Source organism: Piliocolobus tephrosceles, chromosome 13 (genome assembly GCF_002776525.5).
Source record: "Piliocolobus tephrosceles isolate RC106 chromosome 13, ASM277652v3, whole genome shotgun sequence".
In the NCBI taxonomy this organism is placed as follows: domain Eukaryota; kingdom Metazoa; phylum Chordata; class Mammalia; order Primates; family Cercopithecidae; genus Piliocolobus; species Piliocolobus tephrosceles.
Genome location: NC_045446.1, coordinates 217,205 through 233,135, shown reverse-complemented (window position 1 = coordinate 233,135; position 15,931 = coordinate 217,205). Strand labels below are relative to the sequence as shown.

Sequence of the window (15,931 nt, the reverse complement as noted above, 5' to 3'; positions counted from 1 at the left end):
GCAGATGTATACGGGTGTATGGAGGTGACGCAGGTGTTTTGGGTGTACAGAGGCGATGCAGGTGTATACGGGTGTATGGAGGTGATGCAGGTGTTTTGGGTGTACAGAGGCGATGCAGGTGTATACGGTTGTATGGAGGTGACGCAGGTGTTTTGGGTGTACGGAGATGATGCAGGTGTATGCGGGTGTATGGAGGTGGTGTTTGCGGGCGTACGGAGGTAACGCAGGTGTATGCAGATGTATGCAGGTGATGCACGTGTATCCAAATTGTACCCTCCTGCTCTTCCTGTGCTGAGGGGGCTCTGGACACGGTGGGGTCTGCCTGGTCAGCTTGGGGACCATGAGGGGTCGTCAGTGAGCAGAGGTCAGTGGGAGGTGGTGGGGCCCTGAGGGAGGTCACCGGGGCAGTGAGTGGGTGGTCAGGTGGTCACCTGCTTCTTGGCTGCTGCATCGCTGTAGCACTTGTGCTGGATGTAGGCCGCTCCCAGCACCTGCAGGTTGGGGTCTGAAGCCATGAGGTACTTGACTGCTGAGGGCAGGTCAATGTCATCAAAACTGCGGAGCCAGGGGTCAAGGGTCAGGCTAACTTTGGGTTCAGGCTGGGCCCGTGGCAGAAGCCCCCTCCCTGTGCCAGGCCCACACGCTCACCCGCTGCTGAGTCTCTGCAGGGTTCGGTGGCCACAATAGCTGTTGAACTCACGCACGTCCGGCAGGTGGCCTGAGTCAGCCAGGCTGAGGCTGCGCACAGATGGCGCTCGGGCCACAGGCTCCAGGACGGCCCCCGGCACTGCCCCACCTACCCCGCGGCTCCGGTGGCTGCTCTGGAATCGCTGCAGGGTCCGCATGGCAGGGGCACGGATGGTCCGGCTTGGGGAAACCTCAGTGGCCTCGGGCCAGTCCAGCCCCCCTGCCCGGCTCGCGCTGGAGCTGGCCTGGCGCTCGTAGGCAAAGGCCCTGTAGGTGGAGGTGGCCGCAGGCTCCAGCTGCTCAGACACCACGCTGTAGCGGTCGTCCAGGCCCCCGGCCCCCAGCCGCAGCGAGCGCAGGGATAGTGTGTCATAGTCGGCCCGGCTGCCAACCCCACTGCGCTCGTGGAAGGACACAGGCCTGGCGGGCATGGGAGGGGTGGGCTGGGCACCCCCGTACCCAGCGGCCCCAAAGGCGCTGCCCCCGTTGTGGGCGGAACTCAGCCTCCGACTGCAGCTCAGGTCTACGGCGGAGCGGGAGGACCAGGAGGCTGGGCTGTAGGCTGGCTTGGCGATGGGCCGGAAGCCCTGTGGGTCGAGAGGGGGCGGTGAGGACGTGCCTGGGCTCACCTGTGTCCAGCCCTGCCGCAGAGCCTCCCCCTCTCCGAACTGCAGAGCTCAGATCGTCCCCCTCGGGCTGGGCCCATTGCTCACCGAGGTCTTGTCCCCACTCAGGCCCTGAGAGCGAGAGCTGAAGCCAGACTGCAGGGTGTGGTACTGCCCCCTGGATGTGCCTGCGGAGAGGGACGGTGGCAGCCCAGCTCTGCCACACAGCAAAGCCCTGGCCTCCTGCCCCCTCCCCACCACTCCATCGCTATTCGCGACCCCAGGAGCAGCCTCCAATCCAGGGCAGGGAGGCCAGGGGCTTCGGGGCCAGGGCCTCCCATTCCTGCCATGGCCGGGTCTCCTCACGTGTCAGCCCTGGTGGTCCACCTTCCACAGCCCACCCCCCAGCTGTGCCTCCTCTGCCCAAGAAGGCAGATGCGCTCACCCACTGACCTCCTGGTCGCCTGGAGGAATGTGCCAGGGACTCAGACATCAGCTCTCCAATCCCTGCCATGGTACAGCACCCAGCTTCCTCCTCCAGGAAGCCAGCCTGGCCTGCCCCGACTCACACTGACTCCTTTTGAGCCCCTCCTGTGCCCAAATATCCTCTGTGCCCAGTCACAGGAGAGTGACACTGTCTCCCTGGACCAGTATGCCCTGTTGCAGCGCTCTTTCCCACCCGGCAGAGCCCGAGGCAGGGGCCACACCCACCCCGTCCAGCCACACACACGCCAAGGGCAGCTGCGTCAGCCCGACTCCACAGTGAGTGGACAGACAGGCGGGTGGGCAGCGGGTGGAGGGCGGAGGGTGGATGGAGAGACAGGCAGGAGGAGGATGGGAGGGCTGCTGTGACTGTTGGAAGGACGGACAGAGTGGTGGACGGAGGGGTGGGAGAGCCGGCGACAACGGAGGGTCCCGCAGGTGGATGGTGAGTGGGGAGAGGGATGGACTCGTGGGTGGGTGCAGAGAGGACGGGCTGATGGGGGGGCATGAGAAGGCCCAGCAGAGCGACCTGGCTGAGGGGCTCAGTGTGGGGTACAGGGAAGGGGGCCGTGGCCCTCCCACAACTCTGCCCAGAGCTGGATGCTCTGTTGGGGACACCCCCATAGCAGGGGCCCCAGACTCACCCTGGTTAATGGGGCTTCTGGGCCGGGGCTGTTACCTCTCTGACGCTCGTGAGGCCCAGCCCGGAGTGGGGGCACGCCCCAGCCTGGGGACCTCACCCCCACCCCGCAATTATAATCCACCCCCCTCTAATTGGCAGGGTAGCCAGGGTGGTAATTAACCCTTCCCTCACCGTCCTCCACCCCATGACCCCTGGGCACCCGACTTGGTCACCAGCAAGGCTGAGGCCCCTGGAGGGAGGACCCCACAGTCCAGGCTGCCGGGCCGGCCCCTCCGCTGGGCGACCTTCACTTCCCCCCGGCCAGTAGCTGGAGACCATTCCTGGGGGTCCCCTCTAAACACCATGATGAACTGGCATCTGGGTCCCTGGCATTCTGGGAGGTTCCTCTTACTGTCTGACCTTAATCCCTGTTGCTGTAGCTGGCGAAGGAGGAAATGACATTCTAGAACCACTGCCCTCAACCCACAGCATCTGTGTGCTCCTGTCACTCACACTCACATGCATGCACATGCACTCGCATGAGTGGGGCCAGGATTCCACCACAGGTGGGTCTGGCTGGCACCGAGGGGTGCTCCTCCACCTGCTGTTCCCACAGAGAAATCTGGGTCACTCCAGTGGGGCCCTCCCCTCTAATTCCTCAGGGAGCCCCTGGTCCAGACAGGCCTGGCTTTCCTCCAGGACTTCCCAGCCCCCCCACACCTCTCCCCGCTTTCCTGTTCTGCTCATTCCCATGAGGTGTGGGAGAAGCGTGGGTGTCTGTGTGTCCCTGAGACCTTGTGTGAGCCTGTGCTTCTGGGGCAGTCGCGTGCGTGTTCCGGGTTTGCCGATTGAGGGGCCTGGCCTGCCTGCCATGTGCCAGCCTTCCCTGTCATCCCCCACAGGGGAGGCTCTAGGCTGAGGACACAGGGGGGGCCCGGCCAGGCTCTGTCTCTGGAGGACCCGAGGGTCCCTGCTTAGATGGGGAGCCCCACCCATGGCTTCTCCCCACGCCCGTTGGGGCGGGGTGCGTGACTCAGTGTGAGGCCTGGTGAGTCAGGAGCCAGCCTCACTGAGGCCTCTGCCCTCGCCCTACCACCTCCACCCGCAGACATCTCTCTCCGCCACCATCGTCCCCCGCGGTCCCCTCCGCCCGGCACCTGCCTTGTGCCTTGGCCTACCTCTGGCAGTCTCGGCCTCAGGCTCCGGCTCAGCGGCCCCGTTGTGCCGCGGCTGCTGTCCCAGCTGCAAGAGGCGGGCACGGACCTGCTCTTGGACGCGGGCTGCCCGCAGCCGCTCGGCCTCCGGCCCCTCGGCGCCCCGGCGGTCCAGCTGCAGGTCAGAGGGCAGCGCCAGGGAGCACACACCGGCCTCAGGCTGCAGGGCCGACAGCAGGAAGTTACCATCCTGCATGGCGGCAGGTCCACCCGGCCTGGGCCTGGCGGCCGCCTCCAAACTCGACTATCTTCACGTCCTGTCCCTCCAGGCCCTCTCCCTGAAGTCCCCGCCCCGCCAGCCTCACCCAGAGCCGCCTGGAGACAGACGCCTGCCCAGCCCTGAGCACAGCTGGGGGCGGGGACACCTGGCCAGGTGGGAGGGAGGGGCCGCCGCCTGCTTAAGGTGGAATTTGGGCGGAAGAACAGGCCCTGCATGGCCCCAGGTCCCAGCCTGGCCTCCTGCCTCCTTTTCTCCCATCCCACGACAGGGCCACGGGGGCCTGGGTCCTTCTTGTTCTCAGCCTGTAAAGGCCGGACCGGGCCCTTTGTCGTGGGGCTGGGACAGAGGGGCCCTCTGTGTCCTGAGTGTCAGGGAAGGGCAGAGGGCCTGAGGGGGGCTATGTCCTGCCACCCCCAGCATGAAGGGGAGGGTGTCCCACTCCCTGGGGGGTCTAGGGCCCGAGGTACTTCCAAGGACCAGACAGCCTCCACGTAGCCCAGCCTTGCTGGTGAGGCGGGGGTGAGGCCTAGGAAGGGGTTGGCAGGAGACACTGTGGGGGGCCAGGGGTCAGTGCCAGGGGTCAGGACACAGGATGGAGGGACGGAGCTTTAGGGTCCAACCGGACTCCATGGAGGCCCTGGTGCTTGGAACTCAGAGAGCCCCCTGCCCACCAGGAAGCATGTGGATGGACCGGCCCTGCCTCGAGGCCTGCAGACCCTGGGACTCACCCTCAGGACCCCCTCACTCCCCACAGAGGCCTCCAAAGGGCTGACTTGACCCTCTCTGGCTTCTGGGACCCTGGCACCACCGCTCCGGCCCCCCAGGCCCTGGGGTGAGAGGCCGTTCCCAGCACATGAGTCAGGGTGCAGGGGGGCGGGGCTGCCCCAGGGGGTTGACTCAGAGGGGCCCCCACTCCTGTCAGCGCATGCCAGGCTGGGGCAGGAGCGGTGTGCGGGGAAGAACCAGGGGGTCTGGGAGAGCAGAGGCCGGGATGGAGAGGGAGCGAGGGTGGGGGTGGGGCGGCGAGGGAGGCCCAGACCAAGCAGGGCTTGTGCCCAGAAGGTCTCCTTCGAGCACCACAGCCAGTGGAGCCAGCAGGCAGGTTCTGAGACCCTCTGGCCTCTGGGACAGGACCCTGGTGGATGGGGGGTGGGGATAAGCCTAGGAGGGCTGGGGGTGGGAGCTGAACATCTGTGACAACCCTGGGCTCTCACTAGCTCATCTGACAGCCGCTGCTTCTCCCTGGACCCTGGACCTGGGCTCTGGGCTCTTCTCTAGGGCGTACCCTTGCCCCGCAGTGAGGGTGGAGCCGGGGTTAGGAAGCAGCATTGAGGGTGAAGTCAGTGCTGAGGGGGAGGAAGCTAGAGGTGGGAGTCGGAAATCAGCGTTGGGGGCTAAAGGGGGAGGGGAGGGCCCACTGAAAGGACAGGCGAGGCCTGGGCTGGGCCACCAGGTGGGGTGGGGGTGGTGGGGCAGGGGTGGGAGACCTACCCTGCCCGTGGTCCGGATCCCGCCAGCCTCCCAGCTCATCCCAGAGGCCACTGCTGACAGCTGAGGTGTCCTGGGCTCCATCCCTGGCCTGGCGCGTGCGGGGCAGCCTCTGCGGTGGGACAGGACTGTGGGGGCCCCGGAGGGCGGGGTGGGAACGCCCAGCTCATCAGACTGGCTGATTCCCTGGGAGACGGGTTTCGTGTGGAAAAATCCTGGGAGACAAGTTTGTGCGGCACAGAGCGGGCCTGGAGGTATGTGCCTGGCATGGACTGGGCCCCGCCCTGCATCCAGGTCCACCCCAGGCCCACCTGGGGCCCTGCAGAGGCCAGGCGGGGCCGCGTGACAGGGGAAGCCAGCCTGGAGGGCCTCTGCAGCCCGGTCAGGCCGAAGGGCTCACAAGAGGGCTCAGTGGAGGGGCTCCGTGCGGCTGGAGCTGTGATGGGAACGCTGGTGCCCGGTGGCCTGCAGGGCCCTCAGGGCCAGCTCTGCCGACCTTCCCTCCTCCCCTTGGCAGAGAGGGCTGTGGGTGTCCCCCCAGAGCTGCGGCGCCTCCCTGAGGATGTGTGGTCCCTGCCAGCACAGTTTTGGCAAAGCCAGGAATCTGGGGTGCACCTTCCCTCACTGCAGCCAGGCCAGAGGGATGGCGATGCCTGCTAGACCACCGCTGCAGCTTCCAGCCCCAGGCTCAGAGGAGTCTTATCTGACCCCTGTGACCAGCCCCGAGTGTCTCACTCTCCCTGGAGCCAGTTCCTGGCACAGGAGCCCTGGACGAGGGCTTGGCGGTGTGCTTCCTGGAGGAGGCGGTGTGCTTCCTGGAGGAGGCGGTGGGCTTCCTGGAGGAGGCGGTTGTCTGTGGGGCCTGGAATCTGCATGTAGCCTCAGGTCGCTCTGGGTGCACAATCAGGTTGAGAACCCGGAACGTGAGGGCCTCCAAGGGTAAGTGAGCACTGCTCTTAGATGGATCCCAGGTGGCAGGTGGCCTGTCAATCACCTCCCAAGAGGGGGTGGGAGAGGGCGCAGGAGGGCTTCGGGGTGTGGTGGGCTCAGCGTGGAGGGCATGGGAGGCACTCACAGAGAAGGTGGGCTGGGCCCAGGTCGGGGGCGGAGCTGTCAGGTGCATGCCTGGAGTTGTGGGAGGGCACAGGCACAAACCTACAGGGCAGAGCCTGCCTGGGTGGAGGGGGATGGGGTGGGAGTCTTAAGGAGCAGAAGGGGGAGGATCTGGGGAGAAAGGTGTGAGGACGTTGGAAGCAAAATAGTAGTCAAAACCGAGTTCAGGAGTGTGCTGGTGCACAGAGAGGCTTGGGAGGCTGCCTCAGGTCCCACCGCCTGCAGCGGCGGGGTGGGGAGTGCATTGGGGGGCCCCTTGGTGGTTGATGGACCCAGTGTGGGGGCACAGCTCACCCAGAGGCAAGCGTCCTGGCGCTTCCTGTTGGCGCCCACGCTTGCAAACCTTCCGACCTGGGCTCCAGCCAAGTCCAGCCCAGGGCCCAGTCCCTCCACAGAGCCTACCCTGCTGCCTATGGGCACCACCCCTCACCCTACGGAGTGTGGCCCCTGCCCCTGCCCTGGGCCTGTGGGTGGGCAGCTCTGAGGTCTCTGGCCTTGGTCCTTGGCATGGAAGGTAGCTGAGGGGTACGGCCCCAGTAGGCTCTTGGGGGGACACCTTTCGTCTGCACACACCCCATCCGCTGCCACCCTGTTGGTCAGTCTGTCCATCCGTCCATCCACTTGTTCATCAGATGAGTCCCGGGCTCTTCCTTTGCCCCCGGCTCTGCTCTGGGGAAGGGCGCATATGTCCGAGACGGGTGGCATGTCTCCTGGGGGCTCTCCTGGAGTCTGGCCTCAGGAGAGTGTAGGGACCCATTAAATTAGTCCCAAGTGTCCCTCACCAAATTGCAGCTACTAACAGGTGACGGCAGCTTCTCTGCTGCTTTTCTGTTATAAACAGGTGGAGCTGTGGGGCCAGGTCCTCCTCAAACAAGGGGGAGGAAGGAAGTCCCAGGAACTGGGGGCCTGGCCTAAGAAGGTGCCTTTTGAAAGGAAAAAGCGTTAAACCCTCCACAGAAAAGCTCCCCGTATTCACAAGACTATGTTGATTCCTGACATGGTGGAGGAAGGAGTCCTGAGATGCCACTCACAGTTGTGCCAAGAGATGGGGAGGGGGGCCCAGATTGGAGAGGAGAACTGAAAGGCCTGCTCTGGAGTCTGGGAGGTGGTCCATCCTCCTCCAGAGTCCCTGGGGCTCCTGAATCCCCCAGAATCCCTGGGGCTCCTGATGGGCAGCGGTGGTCTGGACGACTGGAGCTGGGGAGAGGAGCCTGGGAACCAATCAGTCCTGCTGTACCATTTGGGAGACCGGCCCTAGGTCTGGCAACCCACATCTCCAGGGACAGTCTGTCCTCCAGTGGTACCCAAGGCAAACAGGACAGGGCCAAGGTGGCCTCCCTGCACTGTCTGGAAACCCTCCTGAAGGGCCCTCCTCCCTGCACTGTCTGGAAACCCTCCTGAAGGGCCCTCCTCCCTGCACGGTCTGGAAAGCTTCCTGAAGGGCCCTCCTCCCTGCACGGTCTGGAAAGCCTCCTGAAGGGCCCTGGCCCAACACATTTGCAGCCATCACAGGTGTATCCAGGGATTCTGGGGTCCATGAGCCCACAGGGCGGCTATTAGAGCTTCTGCCTTCCCTCTTTTTCCTGGACTTCCTCCCAGTCCCCACTGCAAAAAACCAAGGTTGCCCCTCCCAGGATGCCCGCAAAGTACCATCTGTTCCCACAGCCCATTCCCGCTTTTGCTTCCCTATTATATGTTCCCTGACATCAGGGGCTGCCTGTGCAATAAACTCATCCCCTTATCCCCTAGGACCAGCTGTTCATTGACTGAATCAGGAGACAGAGAGGCACCCTTCACCAAGGCCGCTGCCATCCCCCGGGAAGGCAGTGGGGCCAATCCCTGCTCTACCACGGACAGCCCGGTGCAGTCGAGAGGCCCAGTCCCATTCCCTCACGAGCCCTCCAGCCCGGTGCAATGAGAGGCCCAGCCCCAGTCCCTCACAAGCCCTCCAGTATCACATCTGAAAGTGTTTCATCCTCCATTTTCCCATTTTATCACTGAGGTCTCATTTAGGGTCCTCCAATGGTACTGCTATTTTTCCAATTGGATAAAGCGTTTCCTCTTCCCTGGCCCTATGTAAGATATACAGCTCATCCCCCAAATGCTCTGCCAGTTGCGGGGTGGCCTGCTTTTCAGAAGTGGTCAGGGTTTGATTCAGAAGTAACATGACATCCTTCCAAGAGAGCTCAAATACTTGGGTTAAGTTCTGGAAAGCCTGTATTTATCTGTCAGGGCCATCTAAAAACTTGCCAAGATCTCCCTTAATTTGACTGGGAACTGCCTGAAATGAGGATTTCTAGGCTGGGGAAAGATTGAGAGAGAACCTGGATAGGGAGGAGCGGAGGGTTTGATTCCTCCACTGGAGGTGCCTCTGGGGTTTGCTTCTCTGTTTCCCTGGGATTGCCTCTTATAGCCTCTCCTGAGACAGCCACTAGGAGGGCTGGATCCATCCTACAACAGAGGTAAAGGTCCAAGTTACCCTGCAAAGCAAAGAAAGCCTGCACACACGAGGCCTCAGACCACTGGCCCTCACGTTTACAGAAAAGCTTCCTTCCTGAGACCATGCTTCTCTTTTGGGTCTCAAGGTGTTTGGCACCAAGTTGGCAACCAAGGAAATGACAAGAACATTTTTGCCACAAATTTATATACAGATACCGAGGCACACTTAGCTTCATCTGTGCTATTCTTAACCTTCCATTTTATAGTTTTGATGACTTAGCCAAATGCTCATTCTACCCAGTAATGTTTCTGGTTTGCAACAACATCCTTAACATTTAACATCGTACATAAAGAAGAGATAGGAACCATGACAGTCACAAAAGAAAGGAAGAAAAGAACGATAGGGAAGAGTGGAGGTCCTCGTGCCAACACCCTCATGGGAGGCCTGGGACTGGAGTCAGTCCAGGGGCCTTTGGATAACACCAAGGGGTAACCTCAGCCAGATACCCCCAGTTGCTCTAGGACCTCCTTCTGGTCCCACGTGACAGCCGGACTTCCATGAAGGAAAACTGGGTTGGAACAAAGCCAACATTCCCAACACCTGAGGGTGATGGGAGCTTGACAGTGTCCTCCCCAGCAAGCCTGGCCCCCATGTGTTGAGTCTGGCACTTGGAGACTAGTCGTCACTTTTAACTGATTGACAGAGGCCTGGTATTTTTCTTTCATTTTAGCTGTTGTGGAGTTTAGGAACCACAAAGAAAGGACAGAAAGAGAAGATCCACTTTTGCTCACCCTTCCACAGATCCCAGACGAGCCCCCCAAAATGCTATGGGATATTTGGGGTGTTGCTATTCTGACCGGAAACCTCTGTGGCTGGGAGCACCTTTGCCCAAGTTCTTGTCCTGTGTCCAGGAAGAATGAGGTACACAGACAAGTGGAGGGTGAGCAAGACAAAAAGGAGCTTTATTGAGTGTTAGAACAGCTCAGAGGCTCTCAGCAGAGAGGAGGCTGGGAGTAAGTGGCTCCTCTCTGCAGTTGGTCAACCCAATGCCTGCAGCTCTCAGCAGAGAGGAGGCCCTAGAGAGGGGCGCTCCTTTCTGCAGCTGGTCGTCCTGTCGTCCCTCTGTCCTCTTCTCCACTCTGGCTGAACCTGGGGCTTTCCTGGGCCTCAGAGGGGAGGAAATTCGTGCCTACTGGTTCATGGGCAGCCATGGGTGGGCCCGGAAAAGGCACCACAAGTCCCCACTCTGGTCCTCGGGAGTGTCAGCCTGGCCCCCAGCCTTCAGGCCCACCCTGGCTTGAAGGTGGAGCCTCACCAGGGACTTGCCTCTTGCCTCCCAGGAGCCTGTCTGCCTCCCACTGCCACCCATGGTGCCCAGGCCGCTTGTGCCAAGGGGTGCCCACAGGCCAGCACTGAGCTGCCCCCAGCCCCATCTTGGCCTCCCTCCCACACTCATTGGTGCCCAAAGTCTGGAGGGGCTGAGATGGCAGGGGACTGGTGTGTCAGCACTGCTCTGAGGGTGCACACCTGGCTGGGCTGCAGCAGCACCCAGGCTTGGTCCCAACCCCACTCCAAGATCCGAGTGGGTACCAGGAGCAGGGACACCCCCAAGTCTGTGGTGTTAGTGGGTCTTCCCTGGTCCCCAAGACCAGCAGGAGGCCTGGGCCCACTGCTGCAACCTGGATGGCTGTGGCTGCACCTGCGGTGCTCCCACCCTGCACAAATAAACCCAAGGCTTCCAGGGCTGGTTCCATGAATCCCGGCCGTGCCTTCAGCCGGGTGCTCATGGGCTCCTGGGACACGGCAGGAAGCGAGGTTGAGGCGGCTGTGGGGGCTCCAGGCCTGGGAGTGGGTCTTGCCCAGCTGTGCGAGGGTGGAGGTGGCACAGTAGGCAGCCTTGGGGACATGGGGCACAGGGGACCTACTGCTGCCACTGCTGCTCCTGCAGCCATCCTGCTGCCCTGTCCATCTCCTTGCAGCCTGGGGTGAAGGCTTTAGGCCCTCACAGTACCCGGGCCGGCATCCGGGGCACAGGGAGGCGATGTCACTGCGAGTTCTCCCTGCAGTTCCAACACTCAGGGGCAGCCTGGGGCACCCCCCTCACCCGACTCGCAACCATGCCAGGGGGATGCCTCTGGGAGCGGATTGTGGGCCCTGGCTCCAGCTACTGGGAGCGCCAGACTCCGCAGTGGGGGCAGGAGCAGGTACTTCCGAGCCTACAGTGAGTTGCGGGGGGCTTCTTGGGCCCCAAAGAGCACAGGAATGTTGAGGTGCACGCAAATGAACCCAGTGCCCGGGAGGCCGGGGCTCCTGCCTGCCCCATGGAATGGGAGGCCCAGCCATGCCTCCTCGCTGAGGCCAGCATCTTGGCAGCGGCCATTCTAGATGGGCCACTGCTGCCATCATTCCTGCCTCAGCCTTTCAAAGTGCTGAGATTACAGGTTTGAGCCACTATGCCCGGCTTTATCATTGATTTTTAAGAAATTTCTTCAAAGGCCGCCGCTGAACCCTGCCCTCCCCCGCCTGTGTCCTCGGCCACCTTCACCTTCTCAGACCTGGTCTTTCTGAGCACCCTGCTCAGAAACGCAGTCACACTCACATGGGCCGTTGCCTTCCCAGGCTTCCTTTCCCTCCGCTGCCCTTGCTGCCAGCCGGTGTACCAGATGTTTTATCGATGCTGTTGTCATGCCCCGCCCCCCCCCGTGTTAGAATGTAAGATCCTAGTCCCAGAACCTGTGACTGTTACCTTCACGGCAAAGGGCTTTGCAGATGTGACCCAGTGAGGGATGTGATGGTCACTGTGGGTTTGCTGGGAGGGCCCAGTGTAGTCACAGGGAGCCTTATAAGAGAAGGCAGCAGGGTCAGAGTCACAGGAGGAGATGAGAGACAGGGAGAGAGAGGAAGTGAGAGAGAGGAAGAGGCCGAGCTGCTGAAATCCAGGTGGCCTGGAGAAGCTGGAGAAGGCATGGACACAGACTCACACCTAAGTCTCCAGAAGGAACCAGCCCTGCTGACACCCTAATGTTGGCCTTTTTTCTTTTTTTTTCCGAGACAGGGCCTTGCCCTGTTACCCAGGCTGGAGTGCAGTGGTGCAATCACAGCTCATTGCAGCCCTGACCTCCCGGGCTCAGGTGATCCTCCTGCCTCAACCTTCCAAGTACCTGGGACTACAGGTACACACCACTGTGTCTGGGGATCCGGCCGCTTCAGCCTCTCAAAGTGCTGGGATTACAGGCGTGAGCCACTGTGCCAGGCTTAATTTTAGGACTTTTTATCTCCAGAACTGTAAGGTAATAAATTTTTTTAAGCCACTACACTTGTGCCAATTCGCTACAGCAGCCATAAGGAACTTACACGGTCACTTGGTGCCTGGCAGAGTACAGCCTCCCTCCTGTGACCCAGCCCAGGCCAGGACCGAGCTGGACCCACGGGCAGAGAGGAGACAAGGCAGGAGTGGGCTTTGGCCAGCCTCTGAGTCAGTCCTTCTCTGGTGCCCTGCTGACCCTGACCTTGGAGGTACCAAAGTCATACAGGCCCCCCGATGATGGCTTCACTGGCTTGAGTTGGGTTTCTGTTTCCGGCAACCCCAAGTTTTGCCTGATCACCCCCAGGCCCAGCACAAGACATGCCCCACCTGGGTGCAGACAGCTCCTCCACCCTAGAGGAGGCTGGGGTGGGACTGACACCCGATTCTGTTGGCAGAATGGGGGCACTGTGGCGGTGACTGCTCATTCCTCGCCCCAGTGTGGGAGGGCCCTGTGCTATCTATGTCTGTTATCAGCGGGCACAGACCCCATAGACACAGGGCGGGAGGAAGAAGTCAGAGGCCCCCTCCCCACAGGGCCAGGCACCGAACCTCACAGGCAGGAAGGGGAAAGTGGTCTTAGGGGTGGGAGAAGCTGGGGTCTGGAAGGGCTGCAGCTGGAAGTCAGGAGGTCATGCTCAGGGTCCCCCAGTGGTGAAGACTCCACCTCTCAAAAGAACAGGCACAGAGAACAAGTCAGAACTAAAAAAAATATTTCATTTCATTCTGAATAAAAAACAGAACAGACAGAACTCTTGGAAATCCTGAAAACAATGTCATCGCTACAGCAAAATTTCACAGAAATCATCGCAGAGTGGGGACCAAGGCCAGGCCCTGACCTGCTGTGAAGGCTGCCTCTCCAGGGAGGGGCACGACGCCGGGGCCCAGTGGGCCAGAGAGGGACAGGCACAGGCGGTGGCTGTGCCCCTCTGACCAGCCCTGCCGGGTCCTTCGGGACCAAGCTCAAAGCCCAGCCCCCAGCAGCTGCCTCCAGACTCCCACCGGGGCTGGGAGGGGCTGCCCGTCCTCAGGACGCCCCCGTGTGAGAGCCCTTCCTGCTGCGGACGCTCCACATGCCCCTCTTGGAGTGGTAGTGGTGGTAGAAGTTCCGCAGCCGGAGTCGCTCCACCTCCAGCCCTGCCTGCAGGACCCTGGGGGCAGAGAGAGGAGAGGTGATCAGGACTCGGGGCAGGGGGCAGAGAGAGAGGTGGTCGGGACCCGGGCCCGGGGGCAGAGAGAGGAGAGGTGATCAGGACTCGGGGCAGGGGGAAGAGAGAGAGGTGGTCGGGACCCCGGGACCGGGGGCAGAGAGGAGGTTGGGACCCCGGGGCTGGGGGCAGAGAGGGGATCAGGACCCTGGTCCAGGGACTGGGGGTGTCAGGGCTGCCTCGCGCCTCCAGGGCCGTAGTAGGAGGTTGGGGACTCAGGGCCACCCAAGGCCTACAGGATCAGGGGGCAGAGCTGGTTCAGGGATGTCCCTGAGCTTGCAGGACCCTGGGGGTGGGACAGGGTCTCAGGAGTGATGAGGGTGGAGGGGGTCTCTCCGGGCCTACAGGATACTGGGAAGATAGGGAAGGGTAGAGTGCTCTCAGCATGTGGGTGCCATTTTCCTCATTCCGAGGAGGACGCAGGGGTCAGGGGAGTGGGAGGCGGTCACCTGTCCAGGAGCTCCCAGTCTTCACCCCCCCACTGGTCTCGGAACTCTTCCGTGTTCATGCCTCCGACCCGGTCAAAGTCCGACTTGTAGATCCCAAAAAGGCCAAAGCCGTTCACCTCCCAGTAACCTGGGGCGGGAGGGTGAGGCGTGCTGCCCTTCAGACCAGGTCCTGCAAGGCCTCCCCGGCAAAGGGCCGCTAGGAGACCTCGGGAGGGCCTCAGGGGCAGGGTCCCATCACCATGGGGCTTCCGGCGGTGCCCGGTAATGACCCTGGAGCACGGTGCATAAACGCAGGATACTGCAGGAGGTCCCCGGGGCCCCGGCATGGCCCTGGGTGTGCTGGTGCCAGGAGACTGGGGCTCTGAGCTCTATGGGGAGCACTGATGGACTCCCAGGCCTCCCCTGGGGATTGAGAGGCCCCAGGTTCCTGGACGTTACCGTGGTGGTTGGGGGGAACCTTGCCATCACAGGGTGGGGCGCTTGGGGCCTCACCGTGGGGGTCCCGGGGCGAGCTCCCGCAGCTCAGACGCATGACCACGGGCGCGAAGGCCAGCCTGCCCTCCACGCAGTGCTTGCGGATGCCGTCCAGGATGTTGGGTGGGAAGTGGATGTGCAGGTCGCAGAGGAACACGATGCTGCTGGCGTCCTGGGGGGTGCGGGAGGTCTGAGCCCCGCCCTCCGCTCCTCCCCGGATACGCCCCGTTTTGCTCCCCTACCCCCATCTGGCCCTCGGACCTCCACCGCGTCCACTCCCGCCTGCAGCCCGGCGGAGCGCTCGAAGTTCCCGGTTCGTCTCAGGTACTGGTACCTGGGGAGGAGGAGTCACAGGCACGATCTCTGGGGGTGGGGTCAGGAAAACCCACCTCCCGGGGAGGAAAGGTGCGCTGGGTCCGCCCAGGTGGAAGTAGGAGCCGTTACCGGGGCAGGCGCGCGGTACGCAGGGCCCGCTCCACGTCCATATCCTCGCTCTCGAAATCCACCAGGACGACGCTGAAACGTGAGTCCCCGGTGCGCGCGTGCAGCGCTGCCATGTCCGCCAGGAACTGCGCCACCCACCGCGCCTGGTTTTTCACTGGAGGAGAAATGGGGGGCGGGGCGCTCAGCCGACCTGACTCTATGCTGGGGCCTCCCAGCTCCGAAAAACCTCATCCCGGACACCCACACCCTTTCCTAGTCACTAGGGTCCACGTTCCTCCCACGAGGCCTCCCGGAGACCCCGAGCCCGTCCTGCGCACCTGGCACGATGAAGTGAACCATCACGTCCTGGCGCCAGGCCAGGCGCAGTGGCCGGCAGAGCTCGGGGCGGCCATCGGGGCGCACAGAGGCCGCGGGAGCGGGCTCGGGACTTTCTCTGTCTGCATCCCCCACGTGGGCTCCTGGCAGCCGCAGGAAGACGTACTCGGAGAGTCGCAGGCGGCCTCCCCCGCGCTCCTGCAGCTCCAGCTCCAGCAGGAAGCGACTCCCTCGCGCCGAGTCCCGGCGCTTCTCCACGTTCACGATGCGCAGAAGCGCGAAGCGCCTGCAAGGCTGGGTGGTCAGCCGGTAGGAAGGCTTCCAGCCTGCACCCCACCCGCAACCCTGGGCCGCCCTGGCCACAGAAACTCAGCTGACTTGGAGTTGGGGGAGGCTGCGGGCTCCGCGGCAGAGCTCCTGCCCCTCCAGGCAGGCCCAGCAGGCAGGTCCACCTTCCAGCCACCCCCTCCAGGGTCCGGGCAGGACTGGGGGTACACCAGCGAGCCCAGGCCCATCCTCACCCCCTCGCGGGCCTCCTGGCCACCACGCACGTCCCAGGTGACATTTATGATATGTCCGGCTGTCCTGTTACCCCCTTGCTCAGAAACCTTCAGGAGTTAGCCACCGCCCATGGGACAAGGTTCAAACAGCTTCTATGGCATTCTAGGACCTTAAGCAGTTTCAAATTTGTGGCCTTCAATCTTCCCCTCCTACGGGTGTAGCAGACCCCTCCTCAGGCACAGCCACTGTCTCCTCTCCTGTGTCCTGAGGAGTCCCCTGCCTGCGATGTTTGCCCCAGCCCTCCCAGCCACTCCTCTTCCAGGCCCTCGGTCACCTCTTCTAAGAAGCCCCCCCCCCCCCCCCC

The 15,931-nt window shown here is 62.5% G+C and overlaps 2 protein-coding genes across 3 annotated transcripts in view; both read right to left on the bottom strand.

Annotated features, from left to right (window-relative positions):
• PKP3 (plakophilin 3) overlaps window positions 1–5,429 on the bottom strand; it is a 14,970-nt gene extending 9,541 nt beyond the window's left edge. Inside the window, exons 1-5 of one of the 2 annotated variants that reach the window (XM_026447315.2) lie at window positions 5,323–5,429; window positions 3,576–3,771; window positions 1,401–1,480; window positions 649–1,274; window positions 432–555 (exon numbers count right to left, since the gene is read on the bottom strand). In XM_026447315.2, coding sequence (XP_026303100.1) covers window positions 432–555; window positions 649–1,274; window positions 1,401–1,480; window positions 3,576–3,771; window positions 5,323–5,403 — 1,107 coding nt within the window. In that variant the 5' untranslated portion in view covers window positions 5,404–5,429. Of the gene's footprint in view, window positions 1–431; window positions 556–648; window positions 1,275–1,400; window positions 1,481–3,575; window positions 3,892–5,322 lie in introns of those variants that run through there. The other variant, XM_031933877.1, reaches the window with a different exon arrangement.
• A 7,443-nt stretch (window positions 5,430–12,872) lies between these two features.
• Window positions 12,873–15,931, bottom strand: part of B4GALNT4 (beta-1,4-N-acetyl-galactosaminyltransferase 4) — an 11,453-nt gene continuing 8,394 nt past the window's right edge. The window contains exons 15-20 of the mRNA XM_023183530.1: window positions 15,069–15,352; window positions 14,752–14,905; window positions 14,569–14,641; window positions 14,326–14,479; window positions 13,834–13,960; window positions 12,873–13,327 (exon numbers count right to left, since the gene is read on the bottom strand). Coding sequence (XP_023039298.1) covers window positions 13,204–13,327; window positions 13,834–13,960; window positions 14,326–14,479; window positions 14,569–14,641; window positions 14,752–14,905; window positions 15,069–15,352 — 916 coding nt within the window. The 3' untranslated portion in view covers window positions 12,873–13,203. The remainder of the gene's footprint in view (window positions 13,328–13,833; window positions 13,961–14,325; window positions 14,480–14,568; window positions 14,642–14,751; window positions 14,906–15,068; window positions 15,353–15,931) is intronic.